We start from the raw sequence: 14,450 nt of genomic DNA, 5'->3' as shown, positions 1-14,450 counted from the left end.
AGTGGGAAATCTAGATAGTGTATTAAGGAACAAATATTACAGGGTTAGATACAATGATTTAGGGACAGGAGTTCAAATCCCACCAGAGTATCTGCTAATTTATGTTCATAAATTCAAAGCTATAACTGTGTTGTTAGAAAAAACATCATTTGGCTTTTATGGCCTTTCTAAGAAGGAAATCTGCTCCCATTGCCTTGGCTGGTCTGTAAGTGAGCCCAAATCATGGCAATGTGATTAATTTTTCACTGTTCTCACTAAAAGCCATTCAGTTAAGGGGCAATATTAACAATGGGCATTAAGCCATCCAGAGAATAAGTAAAAGAACATTTCTTGACACATTTCTGTTTTACTCCTGGAGTGTTTTACATGGAATAAAACTTGTCATTCTCACCGGCCTTTGTTCAGACCTTAGCATCAAAGTTCCAAGTAAATTTATTATCAAAGCACATATACATCACCATATACTAACTTGAGATTCATTTTCTTGTGGGCATTCACTGTAAATACAAAGAAACACAATAGAATTAATGAAAAACCACACACAACAAAAATCAGCAAACAACCAATGTGTAAAAGACGACAAACTGTGCAAATACAGAAAAGAAAATGAAAGCAATAAATATCGAGAACATGAGAGGAAGAGTCTTTGAATGTCTATAGGTTGTAGGAACAGTTCAGTGATGGGGCATATGAAGTTATCCCCTCTGATTCAAGAGCCTGAATGTTGAGGGGTAATAACTTCCTGAACCTGGTGGTGTGGGTCCTGAGGCTCCTGTACTTCCTTACTGATGGCAGCAGTGAGAGGAGAGCAGGGTCTGAGAGGTGGGGGTCCTTTATGATGGATGCTGCTTTCTTGTGGCTGCACTCCTTGTAGATGGAAGGGCTTTTTTCTGTAAGGGACTGGGCTGTATTCACTCCTTTTTGTAGGCTTTTGTCCTTGGCTACCCCTTGACCTTGTCCCTTGCTAGTTAAGGGAAAAGTGACCTTGCTCCTCCCTCACCTTTACTTTGGTGTCAGGAAGTACTTTTAACTCCCAATCTTCTCAACAGCTCTGCTCTACAAGCTTGGAGTTAACATTCCCTCAGTGGTCCTCTCCCATTTCCCCAACTGTACCTGCCCCACTTCAAGCTACCATCTGTGACCAATGGGCATTGCCACACAAGAGTTGTCTTGTCAGCCTCACAGTGGGTTGTTTTTCATCCTCCAGTTTCCAGGAGGTCTTTGACCAGAGGGTCTCCACTCAGGAGGTATTCAGCAGGGCTGTGGAGCCCCTGCTCAACGTGTTCACGGAAGGAATGAATGTCTGTGTTGCCGTGTTTGGTGAATCCAACTCTGGGAAGACATACACATTGATTGGAGAAAAGAATGACCGATTTGCAATCGTCCCCCTAACGATTGATTACATCTTTGGTGAGTTGCAGGGTTCTGTCAGACGCTTGGCGAGAACCAGGCCATTAAATGTAGCAAATAATTTACATGAGTGTGACTTGCCTTTATATAGCACCTGTAAGGTAGTACGTCATGCCAAATTGTTTCATTGGTTGTCATCAAACAAAAATTGAAGCCAAACTGCATAAGATTAGGTGTCTGGGGAGGTGATGAGAAGCTTCCTCAGAGATGCAAGTTTTAAGGAGAATCTTCTCCTGGAGTGAAGACAAAGGGGTTGAGGGAATTCCAGAGTTTCAGGGGAATAAAATGTAGAACAGGAACAGACTAATCGGCACACAATGTTTGCTGAACTAATTAAGCTAATGATGCCCAATTAAGCTAATGCCTTCTGTCTTCACATGGTCCATGTCCCTCCAATCCTGCATATTCATGTGCCTTTCTAACACCTCTCTTGTATTTGAAGATTTAAAGATTAAAGATTAGTTTTAGTTTATGTCAAAATAGTGAAATGTGGCGTTTGTGTCAATGACCAACGCAGACCAGGGATGTGCTGGGGGAAGACTGTATGTGTCGCCATGCTTCTGATGCTCACAATTTACTAACCCTAACCCATATGTCTTTGGAATGTGTGAGGAAACTGCACCCAGAGGAATTCCAATATCCATGGATATTATCGCCCGAAGAGCCCATTTATGTGTTGTATGATGGAATGAAAGCATGATATCCAGTGGTACAGTAATCCAAGGTGGCACAGTAGCGTAGTGGTTAGCACAATGCTTTACAGTGCCGGCGACTTGGGTTCAATTCCTGACACTGCCAGTAAGGAGTTTGTATGCTCTCCCCGTGACCGCATGGGTTTCCTCCGAGTGCTCTGGTTTCCTCCCACATTGACCAATTATCCTGTGATTAGGGTTACATCAGGGGATTCCTGGGCAGAGTGGCTCAAAGGGCTGGTTGGGCTTATTTCATGAGGTATCCCATTAAATAAATAAATAAATAAATAAATAAAAACCAAGGATTAACACAAGACTAGGGCTGGAGGAGAGCAGAGATCTCACAGGGTTATTCAAAGCATGTGGGGCAATTCAGTTGATAAAAAGACATTTAAAATCTAACAGGACAGCCTTTGCCGGTTGAGACTGCAGTGGGTAAAAGTACTGTGGTGCGGATTTCACATTTTCGATAAATTGGGCCCACCCTTCACCAAAATTAGTTGGATGCATCATTTTGTTATTAACATATTTTGTTTCTTTTTCTTCTTCTAGGTAAATCAAAATTGCAAAATTTACAGGTCACCGCAACCTGGAGTTTATCGATGTCTATGTATGAGATTTATGCCGAGGGACTGAAGGATTTATTACATTCCAGTGGATTGGACCCTGCTATTCTAAAGCTTGTATGCACTGCCCAGGAGGGGACTTTCATAAAGGTGCAGTTGCTATGGTCATAGCATCAACTGAAATGCAGATAATTCCCTCGATAAGTGAATTACAATAGTACAGTATGTGGGCAAATTTGTCCGGGGATAAGTCAGTAAGTGAGCAGCAGTTGGTATTTAAATTATCAGTTCATAAAGCTCAATAGAAATTTATCCTACTTAGAAAGAGGGATCCCAGAGAAAGATGAATCATTTGTAGTGAACAAAGGAGAACAAGGAAAATATTAAATCAAAGGGTAGATTGTTCAATGTGACAAGGGCTAGTGATGGACTAGAGTTGTGGGATGTTTACAAGACCCAGTAGCAGGAGGCTAAAAGGTTAATAAGCAGGGAGAAAATTTAATTATGAGAAAAAAGTGGCCAGATAATATCCAGACCTGTATGAATCTCTAAACAGCAAGATGATAGTTTGGGTATCTAGGTATTGAGATGGGAATTAAAAAGAAGATTGGCTTTATTTCTCACATGTACATTGAAGCATACAGTGAAATGTATGACCACGGTGCACTAGGAGCAGCCCACAAGTGTCACCATGCTTCCAGCTCCAGCACAGCATGCCCACAATCTACTAACTCTGGAATGTGTTTGGGATGTGGGAGGGTTCCTGAGCACCCAGAGAATGTACAACCTTCTCATAAACAGCAGTGGGAATTGACCCCTGATCTTACATCTGAATGGGAAACAAGGAAATGGCAGATAAGTTGTATCAATGCTCCGCATCAGGCTTCATGGTCCAGGACACAACAAACATCCCAAAGATTTCTGATGGGCTGGTTTCAAACAGGGTGGAAGAACTTGTAACAATCACTGTCAGGATGGGCAAGGTTTTGGAAAAATCAGTGGGGCTAAAGGGAGACAAGTTGCCTGGTCTAGATGGCCTGCAGCTGAGGGTTTTAAAGAAAATAGCTGCAGACAAAGTGGAGCTTTTGGCTATGGTTTTCCTACCTTTGTCAAGCTTTAGGGAGGCACAATGAATTGGAAAATCACAAAATATAACACCAATATTCAGAAAAGAGCAAGACAAAAAGTATGTAACGAAAGATCTGGTAGCATAATGTCTGTTGTGTTGTGTTGGAATCCAAAATCATTGAGAGAAGGTTAGTCACTTTGAGAAAGTTAATGTAATCCAACAAGATCGACATAATTCTTTGAAAGGTAATTTAACTAATTTTCCATATTTTTTGGAACTCGGGAATTTTTTTTCCAGAGTTATCTAAAGCAAAAGTTCCAGAGCCAGGTTGTAAAAAGCAGAGCCATTAGGGGAAAACCAGTAGATGTAATGTAATAGGATTTTCAGAAGGTATTTGATGAAGTGAGGGTGGTGAGGTGGAGACATGTCTCTAGCAAGGGAGGTGTAAGATGTTCCTTCCCTCTGCTAGTCTTCAGGCCACCATTGGGCAAGGTGTAGCACCTGCTTAACCCCCTGATCAGGGTCACGTGAAGCCATGGGGTGGATAGTTGTAGGTGCATTTCACAAATCCTGGTATGCAACCACTGACACCAGGTAGACTATCGCTGTAGAGTATTGATAATGGCTGGGGTAAAGATACCGCACAGAAGAAGGCAATAGCAAACCACTTTTGCAGAAAAATTTGCCAGGAACAATTATGGTTATGAAAAGATATTGACTGCCCACTTCATACGATACTGCACATAATGAATGAACAATTTCATTAAGTATAAAGCCTAGTGCACAAGCCAAAAGCCCAAGGTATTAGGGAAAGTGTATTAGCATTAGATTAAAGATTGGTTATTGTATAGAAGACAGAGGTGGAATAAATGGACTTATTTTTAGGCTGGAGGATGAAGCTTGTGATATGTCCGAAGCACTGACTTTGGCTCTCAGTTACTTATGTTTTATATTAATGAGAAAGGAGCAGAGAGTAAGGCATCCAAGTTTGCCAATTGTATGAAAATAAGTGGGGGGGGGTGCTGTTGTGACGATGATATTGACTCTTTGGGATGAAATTTAGAAGTGTTCTTGTGCATGGATGGGAATAAAAGTAGCAGATACATGCAGCAAATACTCGGAAAGCAAGTGACATATTGGGGTTGGAGGGGGGATTAGAATTTTGAAATAGGGAAGCATTCTCACAATTGCACAGGGTATTGATGAGGCCACACCTGGAGCACTGGGTACTGTTTTGGTACCCCCTCCCCCCCCTATTTTAATAAAGAATATGTTGGCACTGTCCAAAAGAGATTCACTATGTTAATTCCTGAGATGAAGGGTTTAGAACATGGAACAGTGTAGCACAGGAACAGACCCTTTGGCCCACGATGTCTGTGCTGACCATGCCAATCTAACTAGTCCCACCTTGCCTGCCCATGGTCTGTGTCCCTCTGTTCCTTGCCTGTTTGAGCGCCTGTCCAAAAGTCTCTTGCACATTATAGATACATCTGCTTCCACCACCTTCCCTGGCAGCTCAATCCAGGCACCTGCCTCTCTCTGTGAAATATAAACTTGTCTGCAAAAGTCCTTTAATCTTCCCTCCTTTCATCTTAATGCTATTCCCTGTAGTATTTAACATTTCCACACCGGGGCAGTGGGTGGGAAGTGACAATATCTAAGCCCCTCACAATTTTATGTACTTATGTCAGGTCTCCACTCAGTCTCTGATGCTCCAAAGAGAACAATCCAAGTTTGTCCAACCTCTCCTTGAAGTTTATAGTTCTACGAGGGGTGATTGATAAGTTCAGTCAATTTTAGAAAACCTAACACATTTAGTTTTTAACATAGTCCCCTCCTACACTTACACACTTAGTCCAGCGGTCGTGGAGCGTATGGATCTTGGACCTCCAGAAAGTGTCCACAAATGGGTGATTGATAAGTTCATGGACTAAGGTAGAAGGAGATGAGTTATACAGCTCTCATTACATGCACGTGCAGTTCAACTCTTTGAGTGATTATGCAGAAAGATTGAAGTTAATAACATCTCCTTCTACCTTAGGCCACAGACTTATCAATCACCCCGATGAGTTATTAACTGATGGGTTATTAACTTCAAACTTTCTGTATAATCACTCAAAGAGTTGAACTGCACGTGCATGTAACGAAAGCTGTATAACACATCTCCTTCTACCTTAGGCCACGAACTTATCAATCACCCCTCGTATAACAAGTGGATTGGGCCCTGCTACTCTAAAGCTTGCATGCACTGCCCGGGAGGGTACTTTCATAAAGATGCAGTTGCTATGGTCATAGCATCAACTGATCATGAAAATCATGAACAGACTGTAGCCTATAACTAACAGGCTACTGAATTGACTGTGGCAATGACTGGCTTCATGGCTGCCGACTTGCTTTGGTGAACTTCAGCTCTGAATGTTATTTGCTTACTTTTATAGTTTGCACAATTTCTTTCCTCCTGCACGTTGGATGCCTGCTGGACTTTTTCGTAAATGGATTTCTTTGTTTTGTGGCTGCCTGTAAGGAGATGAGTCTCAGGGTTGTCTATAGTATGCACTGATAATAAATGTACTTTGAACTAAGGAATACAGAGTTATTTGTGCTAAAGCAGGAAACGCACTATTGAAGGTTGCAAAATGTTGGCTTTCAGGGACTGAACCATATCACCATCTCCTCAGCAGCAGATGCCACCACCATTTTCCGGCAAGGTTGGGCACGTCGCACGGGGGCTGTGACAGACTTTGGACCAGCAGCCAGCCATTCTACTGTTGTGACGCAGCTGAACCTTCTGGTGGTGAGATCCCTGAACTCCTACTCAGAATCAGAGTCAGCTTTGTTCTCATTGACGTATGTTGTGAAATGTGTTATTCTGCGGCAGCAGTACAATGCAAGACATAAAGAATGCTGTAATTTACAAAAAGAGAAAAAAGTATTGAAAATAAGGAATATTTTGGTAAAACTGCCTTTTTGAGCAGGATGTGAGAGAAAGTGTAGTTGGAAACTATTCTTTTATTAACTATTTCCTGCCCAATGTATTGTGAGAGCAATCCTTTCTTTCTCCCTGCCACATTTCTGCAAGTTGTACATGTACAATACACTGTTGCATTCTCCTTTTCCTGCTCTCTTTACTGACACTTGATTTGTATTTCTGAATGTAAATACTGCAGCAAGACCAAAACGAGCTCCATCCAACCAAGTCAACCCTGCAGATCATTAAACTACCAGGAGCCGAGGTGCTGGCAGAAGACAAGAACGCTTTGCACTTTCAGGAAGGGTCACTGCTTAACAAGCCACTTCTTGCCTTCTTGCAAGTGGTGAATGATCTGGCCAGTTCACCACATCCAGACAGAGTTATTAACTACAGGTAAGAAGGGAATGATACTTTGTCAGTGTTTATATGTATTGAGATCAATTAAAATATGATTGATATCAAAATGGTTTTGAATTGAGGGATACGATTGCCAACAGACTTCACAAAGTATTTGACCCTATGATCAAATTTGACATAAGTGCTACTGACTTTGGGTGCAATACCTGTGAAGTTTGAAGCTCTTCCTGTGACTATCTGGCTATTTCAGCTTCATTCCACATTCCAAAGGTACACTGGTAGTTTAATTGGCCATAGCCAATCAGCCAATCAATTGGTCATCAGGATACTGGAAGGATGGGATGATACTGGAGAGACTGCTGAGAAAATTCACCAAAATACTGCCTGGGGTGGGGCGCTTCAGTTTCAAGGAAAGATTGGACAGGCTGGGTCTGTGTTCCTTGCAGTAGAGGAGGCTAAGGGGGCATCTGATAGAGATATACAAAATTATAAGGGGTATCGATAGGGTTTGGTGGTGGGGTGGAGTTACATCTCTACCAAAGGAGGTGTAAGGTACTCCGTCCCTCCGCTTGCCTGCAAATCACCCTTGGGCGAGGTGTAGCATCCCCTCTCCCTGACCCACCCACCGATCTGGGTCACATGAAGCACTGGGAGAAGGTGATGGATGGTCGTATGAGCAGCTGGTGTATATCACAAGTCCTGGTTATGCGACCCCTGACGCCAGGCAGACAATCTCTGAAGAGTATTGATAATAGCTGAGGTCACCATTCTTGTAAAGACACTGCACAGAAGAAGGCAATGACAAACTACTTGTGTAGAAAAATTTGCCAAAAACAATCATGGTCATGATAATGATAATGCAGCCAATTGGAATGCTTTCCATGGTACATCTTTAGAAATTTGTGCGAGTCTTTGGTGGCGCACCAGATCTCGAACTCCTAATGAAACGTAGCTGCTGGCATACCTTCGCAAATGCATCAATATTTTGGGCTCGGGGAGAGATCTTCAGAGATTTAGTCATGTAAGCCTTCTCAGAACTGTTTCTAATGCTTTAACAGAAACCCTAAAATAAGGAAACCAGTACCATACAGAGTATTTGAGAAATGGCCTCTGTGCGTTTATAAATGGAGCAAAATTCACATACTTCTGTATTCAACTCAGTGATAATGTTCTGCTAGATTATCCAATCATTTAATGTAACTGCAAAACCAGCCTTCAGAACCAGGAACTAGAATGTCCAGATCCCGCAGCGTTAAGGCAGATGGAACTCTTCCTCACAGAGAGTACTGATGCCTTGCTCACAGACGGAGCTCCGCCAATTTTTATGGGGTTCCACGGTACTGTAGTGGTTAGTGCGATGCAATTACAGCTTGGGCTTTGTTCAGAATTCAATTCTGTAAGGAGTACGGACATTCGCCCTGTGAGTGTGTGGGTTTCCTCCGGGTGCTCCAGTTTCCTCCCACATTCCAAAAACGTACTGGTTAGTAGGTTAATTGGTCATTGTAAATTGTTCTGTGATTAGGCTAGTGCTAAGTAGGTGGGTTGCTGTGTGGTGTGGCTCGTTGGGCGGAAGGGCCTGCTCTTTGCAGTATATCTAAACATAAATCTCAAACCAGTTATAGTTTTAAAAAAGTTTATCATTAAAATCTAGTCAAGAAGAAAAGACAAGCTTACAAAAGGTTCAGAGAGCTAGGTAATGTTAGAGATCTAGAAGATTATAAGGCTAATAGGAAGGAGCTTAAGAAGGAAATTAGGAGAGCCAGAAGGGGCCATGATAAGGCCTTAATGGGCAAGATTAAGGAAAACCCCCAAGGCATTCTACGTACATGAAGAGCAAGAGGATAAGATGTGAAAGAATAGGACCAATCAAGTGTGACAGTGGGAAAGTGTGTATGGAACCGGAGGAAATAGCAGAGGTACCTAATGAATACTTCAGTATTCACTATGGAAAAGGATCTTAGTGATTGTAGTGATGACTTGCAGCAGACTGAAAAGCTTGAGCATATTAAGGAAGAGGATGTGCTTGAGCTTTTGGAAAGCATCAAATTGGATAAGTCACCGGGACAGGATGTGATGGACCTCAGGCTACTGTGGGAGGCGAGGGAGGAGATCGCTGAGCCTCTGGCGATGATCTTTGAATCATTAATGGGGACGGGAGAGGTTCCAGGGGATTGGAGGGTTGTGAATGTTGTTCCTTTATTCAAGAAAGGGAGTAGAAATAGCCCAGGAAATTATAGACCAGTGAGTCTTACCTCAATGGTTGGTAAGTTGATGGAGAAGATCTTGAGAGGCAGGATTTATGTACATTTGGAGAGTAGGAGTATAATATGAGTAGGAGCAGTCAGCATGGCTTTGAAAGGGCAGGTCGTGCCTTATGAGCCTGATTGAATTTTTTGAGGATGTGACTAAACACAGTAGATATAGTGTATATGGATTTCAGCAAGGCATTTGATAAGGTACCCATGCAAGGCTTATTGAGAATGTAAGGAGGCATGGGATCCAAGGGGACATTGTTTTGTGGATCCAGAACTGGCTTGCCCACAGAAGGCAAAGAGTGGTTGTAGACGGGTCATATTCTGCATGGAGGTCGGTGACCAGTGGTGTGCCTCAAGGATCTGTTCTGGGACCCTTACTCTTTGTGATTTTTATAAATGACCTGGATGAGGAAGTGGAGGGATGGGTTAGTAAGTTTGCTGATGACACAAAGGTTGGAGGTGTTGTGGATAGTGTGGAGGGCTGTCAGAGGTAACAGCGGGACATTGATAGGATACAAAACTGGGCTGAGAAGTGGCAGATGGAGTTCAACCCAGATAAGTGTGAAGTGGTTCATTTTGGTAGGTCAAATACAATGGCAGAATATAGTATTAATGGTAAGACTCTTGGCAGTGTGGAGGATCAGAGGGATCTTGGGGTCCGAGTCCATAGGACGCTCAAAGCAGCTGCGCAGGTTGACTCTGTGGTTAAGAAGGCATATGGTGTATTGAGCTTCATCAATCATGGAATTGAATTTAGGAGCTGAGAGGTAATGTTGCGGCTATATAGGATGCTGGTCAGACCCCACTTGGAGTACTGTGCTCAGTTCTGGTTGCCTCACTACAGGAAGGATGTGGAAGCCATAGAAATGGTGCAGAGAAGATTTACAAGGATGTTGCCTGGATTGGGAAGCATGCCTTATGAAAACAGGTTGAGTGAACTCGGCCTTTTCTCCTTGGAGCGATGGAGGGTGAGAGGTGTGATAGAGGTGTATAAGATGATGAGAGGCGTTGATCATGTGGATAGTCAGAGGCTTTTCCCCAGGGCTGAAATGGTTGCCATAAGAGGACACAGGTTTAAGCTACTGGGAGTAGGTACAGAGGAGATGTCAGGGGTAAGTTTTTTACTCAGAGAGTGGTGAGTGCGTGGAATGGGCTGCCGGCCACAGTGGTGGAGGCGGATACGATAGGGTCTTTTAAGAGACTTTTGGATAGGTACATGGAGCTTAGAAAAATAGAGGGCTATGGGTAAGCCTAGTAATTTCTAAGGCAGGGACATGTTCGACACAACTTAGTGGGCCGAAGGGCCTGTATTGTGCTGTAGGTTTTCTATGTTTCTATTATTATTTGCACTGTCACATATTATAAGAATTAATGTGTCTGTCCATCATTTTCTTCCTGTATTCATGTCCTGTAGTGAATCCAAACTAACTCAGCTGACCCAGGATGCGTTTGGAGGGAACTGCAAGACCCGGGTTATTTGCTGCCTGCCCCCTAATCCAGACACGCAGCATCTTTCGGCCGTCCTACGAATGTGTGCCACCCTCTCTCAAGTGAAAAATTTCCCTGTGTTAAATGACCACTTTGTTGAGGTATGCACCGGAAGATGTTATCCACTGCGTAGCAATTGGCAAACACGGTTCTGTTTAGTTCCTGCAGCCTAAGCGATTCATTAGATGCTCTATCAAAGGCTGGCGATGCTTAGGTTTTGTTAAGCCATCAGGGTATTTGAAGTGGCAGTAGGCATCTGTAGCTTGGAATTGTGTAATGAGCTGCCCATGGAAAGTACTGGAAGGGTAATAGGCATTCAAACAAAGAAAAGAAAAACAGCTACTGGAAGAGGTCAGTACGCCCAGCATCATCTGTGGAGGCTAAGGAATATTCGACGCTGCTTGAGGACTGAAAGTGTAAAGAGATCTCCAGTACAAAGAGGTGAGGGGCAAGTGACAGGTGGGCCAGGTGAGGAGGAGATGATGGGCAGGTAGAGCTAGACAGAAGAGGGAAGGGTGGGAACTTGTGTTCTCAACATTATCTGTCTATCTGTTAATTATTTATTTTTGTATTTGCTGTTTGCCTTTTTTGCACATTGCTCGTTTGTCAGTCTTTGTTTCTGTGTAGTTTTTCATTGTTTCTTTTGTATTTCTTTGTTCTACTGTGAATTCCTGCGAGAAATGAATCTCAGGGTCGTATATGGAGACGTGTGTTACTTTGATAATACATTTACTTGAAACTTTGAAATAGAGAGAAAAACTGGGAAGTGAGAACAGAGGGCCACAGGTTACAGAATCTGATGAGAAAGGAAAGTTACTTGAGGACCTGAGTTATAAGGAAAGGTTGAAAAGGTTAGGACTTCATTTCTTGGAGCACAGGAGAATAAGAGGGGATTTGATAGAGGGTATTCAAAGTTATGAGGGGTATAGATGGGGTAGATGCAAGCAGGTTCTTTTCTGCTGAGGTTAGGTGAAATAAAAGTTCGAGATCATAGGTTAGGGGAGAACCAGGGGTTTTCAACTATTTTTATGCCATGGAGCAGTACCATTAAACATGGGGTTTGTGGAGTCCTGGTTGGGAATCCCTGAGTTAGAGTGGGGTGCAAGTGTGGAATGAGCTTCCAGTGGAAGTGGTGGATGCAGATTCAATTTCAGTATTTCAGAGAAGTTTGGACAAGTATATGGGCAGCAGGGGTATGTTGGGCTCTGGTCCGGGTTCAGGTTGATGGGCCTGGGTAGAATAACAATTTGGCATGGACTAGATGGGCTGAAGGGCCATTTCTCTGCTGCAGTGCTCTATAACTCGACGCTGGATGTAACCAGATGGGGGGGAGGAATGGTGGGCAGATGGAAAGAGTAGAGGATGGGGATAGGGACACAGTCGGTTCAGTGTGTGGAAGGCTCGTGTCACTTTTATTTATTTCTCTCACACTGTGCGTCACTTTGGAGAGTCTAGAAGTGGAGGCTGGGGTAGTTGGATGGCAGAACAGAGCCTTGGGGTGAAGGGTTGGCTGTCTGAGTTGAAGAGAAATTTCTTCACTCAGAAGCTCTAAGTCTTTGGAATTGAATTGTAAACTGATCGTGTAAATGGGAATTTATTTTCTGCGCATTGGAGGGCATCGACATAGTGACGGGCAGCAGGCAGAGTTGAACAGCACGGTAATGGCCCCTTTTGTCCACCATGTCCATACTGATCCTTTCCCACCTCCTACCATGGGAAAGAGATCCTGGCTACCTACCCTATTCATGCTTCTCATAATCTCATAGGCCTACCAGATCACCTGGACTCCTTTGCTCCAGGAAAAACAAGCCCAGCCTATCCAATCTCTTCCTCATCCAATAACTAAATGTTATCTATGGAAGTACTCAGACATCGAACATGAATGGTGCTACACGAGAGAGTAAATGAAAAGGTGAATATACGTTACACGTCAATGATTTGGTCATGGCCAAGTTTGCTGATGATACGAAGATAGGTGGAGGGGCATGTAGTTTTGAGGAAGTAGAGAGGCTACAAAAAGACTTAGACAGATTAGGAGAATGAGCAGAGTAATGGCAGATGGAATACAGTGTCAGGAAGCGTATGGTTATGCACTTTGGTAGAAGGAATAAAAGCATATATTATTTTATAAATGGGGAGAAAATTCAAAAATCTGAGGTGCAAAGGGACTTGGTAGTCCTTGAGCAGGATTCCCTAAAGGTTAATTTGCAGTTTGAGTCAGTGGTGAGGAAGCCAAATGCAATGTTAGCATTCATTTCAAGAGGACTAGAATATAAAAGCAAAGATGTAATGGTGAGGCTTTATAAAGCAATAGTGAGGCCTCACTTGGAGTACTGTGAGCAGTTTTGGGCCCCTTATCTAAGAAAAGATGTGCTGACATTGGAGAGGTTTCACAGGAGGTTCACAAAAATGATTTCAGGATTGAAAGGCTTGTCATATGAGGAGCGTTTGATGGCTCTGGGCCTCTCTACTCACTAGAATTCAGAAGAATGAGGGATGACATCATTGAAACCTATCAATGCCTCGATAGAGTGGATATGGAGTAGGTGTTTCCTATGGTGGGAGGGTCAACAGAGGACACAACCTCAGAATAGAAGGGCATTCTTTTAGAGCAGAGATGTGGAGGAATTTCTTTAGCCAGAGATTGGCGAATTGGTGGAATTCATTGCTGCAGGTAACATGGAGGTTAAGTCATTCAGTATATTTAAGGCAGAGGTTGATAGATTCTTGATTTTTTAGGCCATTAAGGGATACGGAGAGAAGGCAGGAGATTGGGGCTGAGAGGAAAATTGGATCAGCTATGTTGAAATGGTGGAGCAGACTCGATGGGCCAAATGGCCTAATTCTGCTCCTGTATCTTATGTTCTTATGAATATAACTAGGCAGAGAGAGATGCTGCAATGTGTTCCAATTGCATGCTGAAAGCTGCAGCAGCGGGGAGGGAATTACAAAAATCTCAGAGCAACTCAGAGAGCAAGGATCGTGCTAAGGTGACCTTGAGATGACTGCAAAGCTGAAGACCCATACTGAACCTTGCTTCTCTGGTGATGTCTTTGTATTGCTTTAACCTGTTGTACGTGGTCCTGTGAGGAATGTTGGTGGTAATGATCTGCTCTCCAAATCTGTTCATGGAGTCACCTGCTGGGAAATTGTTCCTCCCGTCCTTGCCTTCATTACTGTCCATTCAGGAAGCCAGGGCTTTGGGGACATTTGTACCCCTTGATAGATGATTACTGAGCGACTCATTTGGTAAAGTGTAAGAGCGAATGATATCCAGGAGGTGGCAACATTTAACCACGTCTTGTAAAAAGCCACGTCTCCCTTTCTGAGTGTTCTCTTCGTGAATCACACTTAATCCTTAAACTTGACTTTCTTCATGACTCTCTTTTAGAGAATAAAACAGGTAACAGTCTGTTTAACTGTTCCAACATGTATTTCTTTTGAAGTTATAAAATATGAACAAATCAGAGAGATACTTCTAGCAACTAGTACCAGTTGGATCATGTACAACCTGCCCGTCTGTCTACCTACCTAGATTCTGCAACCTTAATGTCCTTTCTTTGGAAGAATTTAGCAATCTTTGTTTGGTAGTTTGTGATTGAATCCTTCTCCAATCTCTGTTGGGGAGGAAGAGTTCCTCAC

General features: G+C 43.0%; 1 protein-coding gene across 4 annotated transcripts in view; it reads left to right on the top strand.

Annotated features, from left to right (window-relative positions):
* Positions 1-14,450, top strand: part of ccdc78 (coiled-coil domain containing 78) — a 92,120-nt gene that overhangs the window by 5,146 nt on the left and 72,524 nt on the right. For 2 of the 4 annotated variants that reach the window (XR_009513884.1, XM_059979142.1), the window contains exons 3-7: positions 1,208-1,410; positions 2,655-2,818; positions 6,388-6,531; positions 6,905-7,101; positions 10,735-10,909. Coding sequence is in view for 3 of the 4 variants with exons in the window: in XM_059979142.1 (XP_059835125.1) it covers positions 1,208-1,410; positions 2,655-2,818; positions 6,388-6,531; positions 6,905-7,101; positions 10,735-10,909 (883 nt within the window). In the remaining variant the exon portion in view is untranslated. Of the gene's footprint in view, positions 1-1,207; positions 1,411-2,654; positions 2,819-6,387; positions 6,532-6,904; positions 7,102-10,734; positions 10,910-14,450 lie in introns of those variants that run through there. The other 2 variants (XM_059979144.1, XM_059979143.1) reach the window with 2 other exon arrangements.

Source organism: Hypanus sabinus, chromosome 9 (genome assembly GCF_030144855.1).
Source record: "Hypanus sabinus isolate sHypSab1 chromosome 9, sHypSab1.hap1, whole genome shotgun sequence".
Taxonomy (NCBI): domain Eukaryota; kingdom Metazoa; phylum Chordata; class Chondrichthyes; order Myliobatiformes; family Dasyatidae; genus Hypanus; species Hypanus sabinus.
The sequence above is the reverse complement of the archived record's forward strand: the minus strand, read 5'-3'. Positions and strand labels throughout refer to the sequence as shown.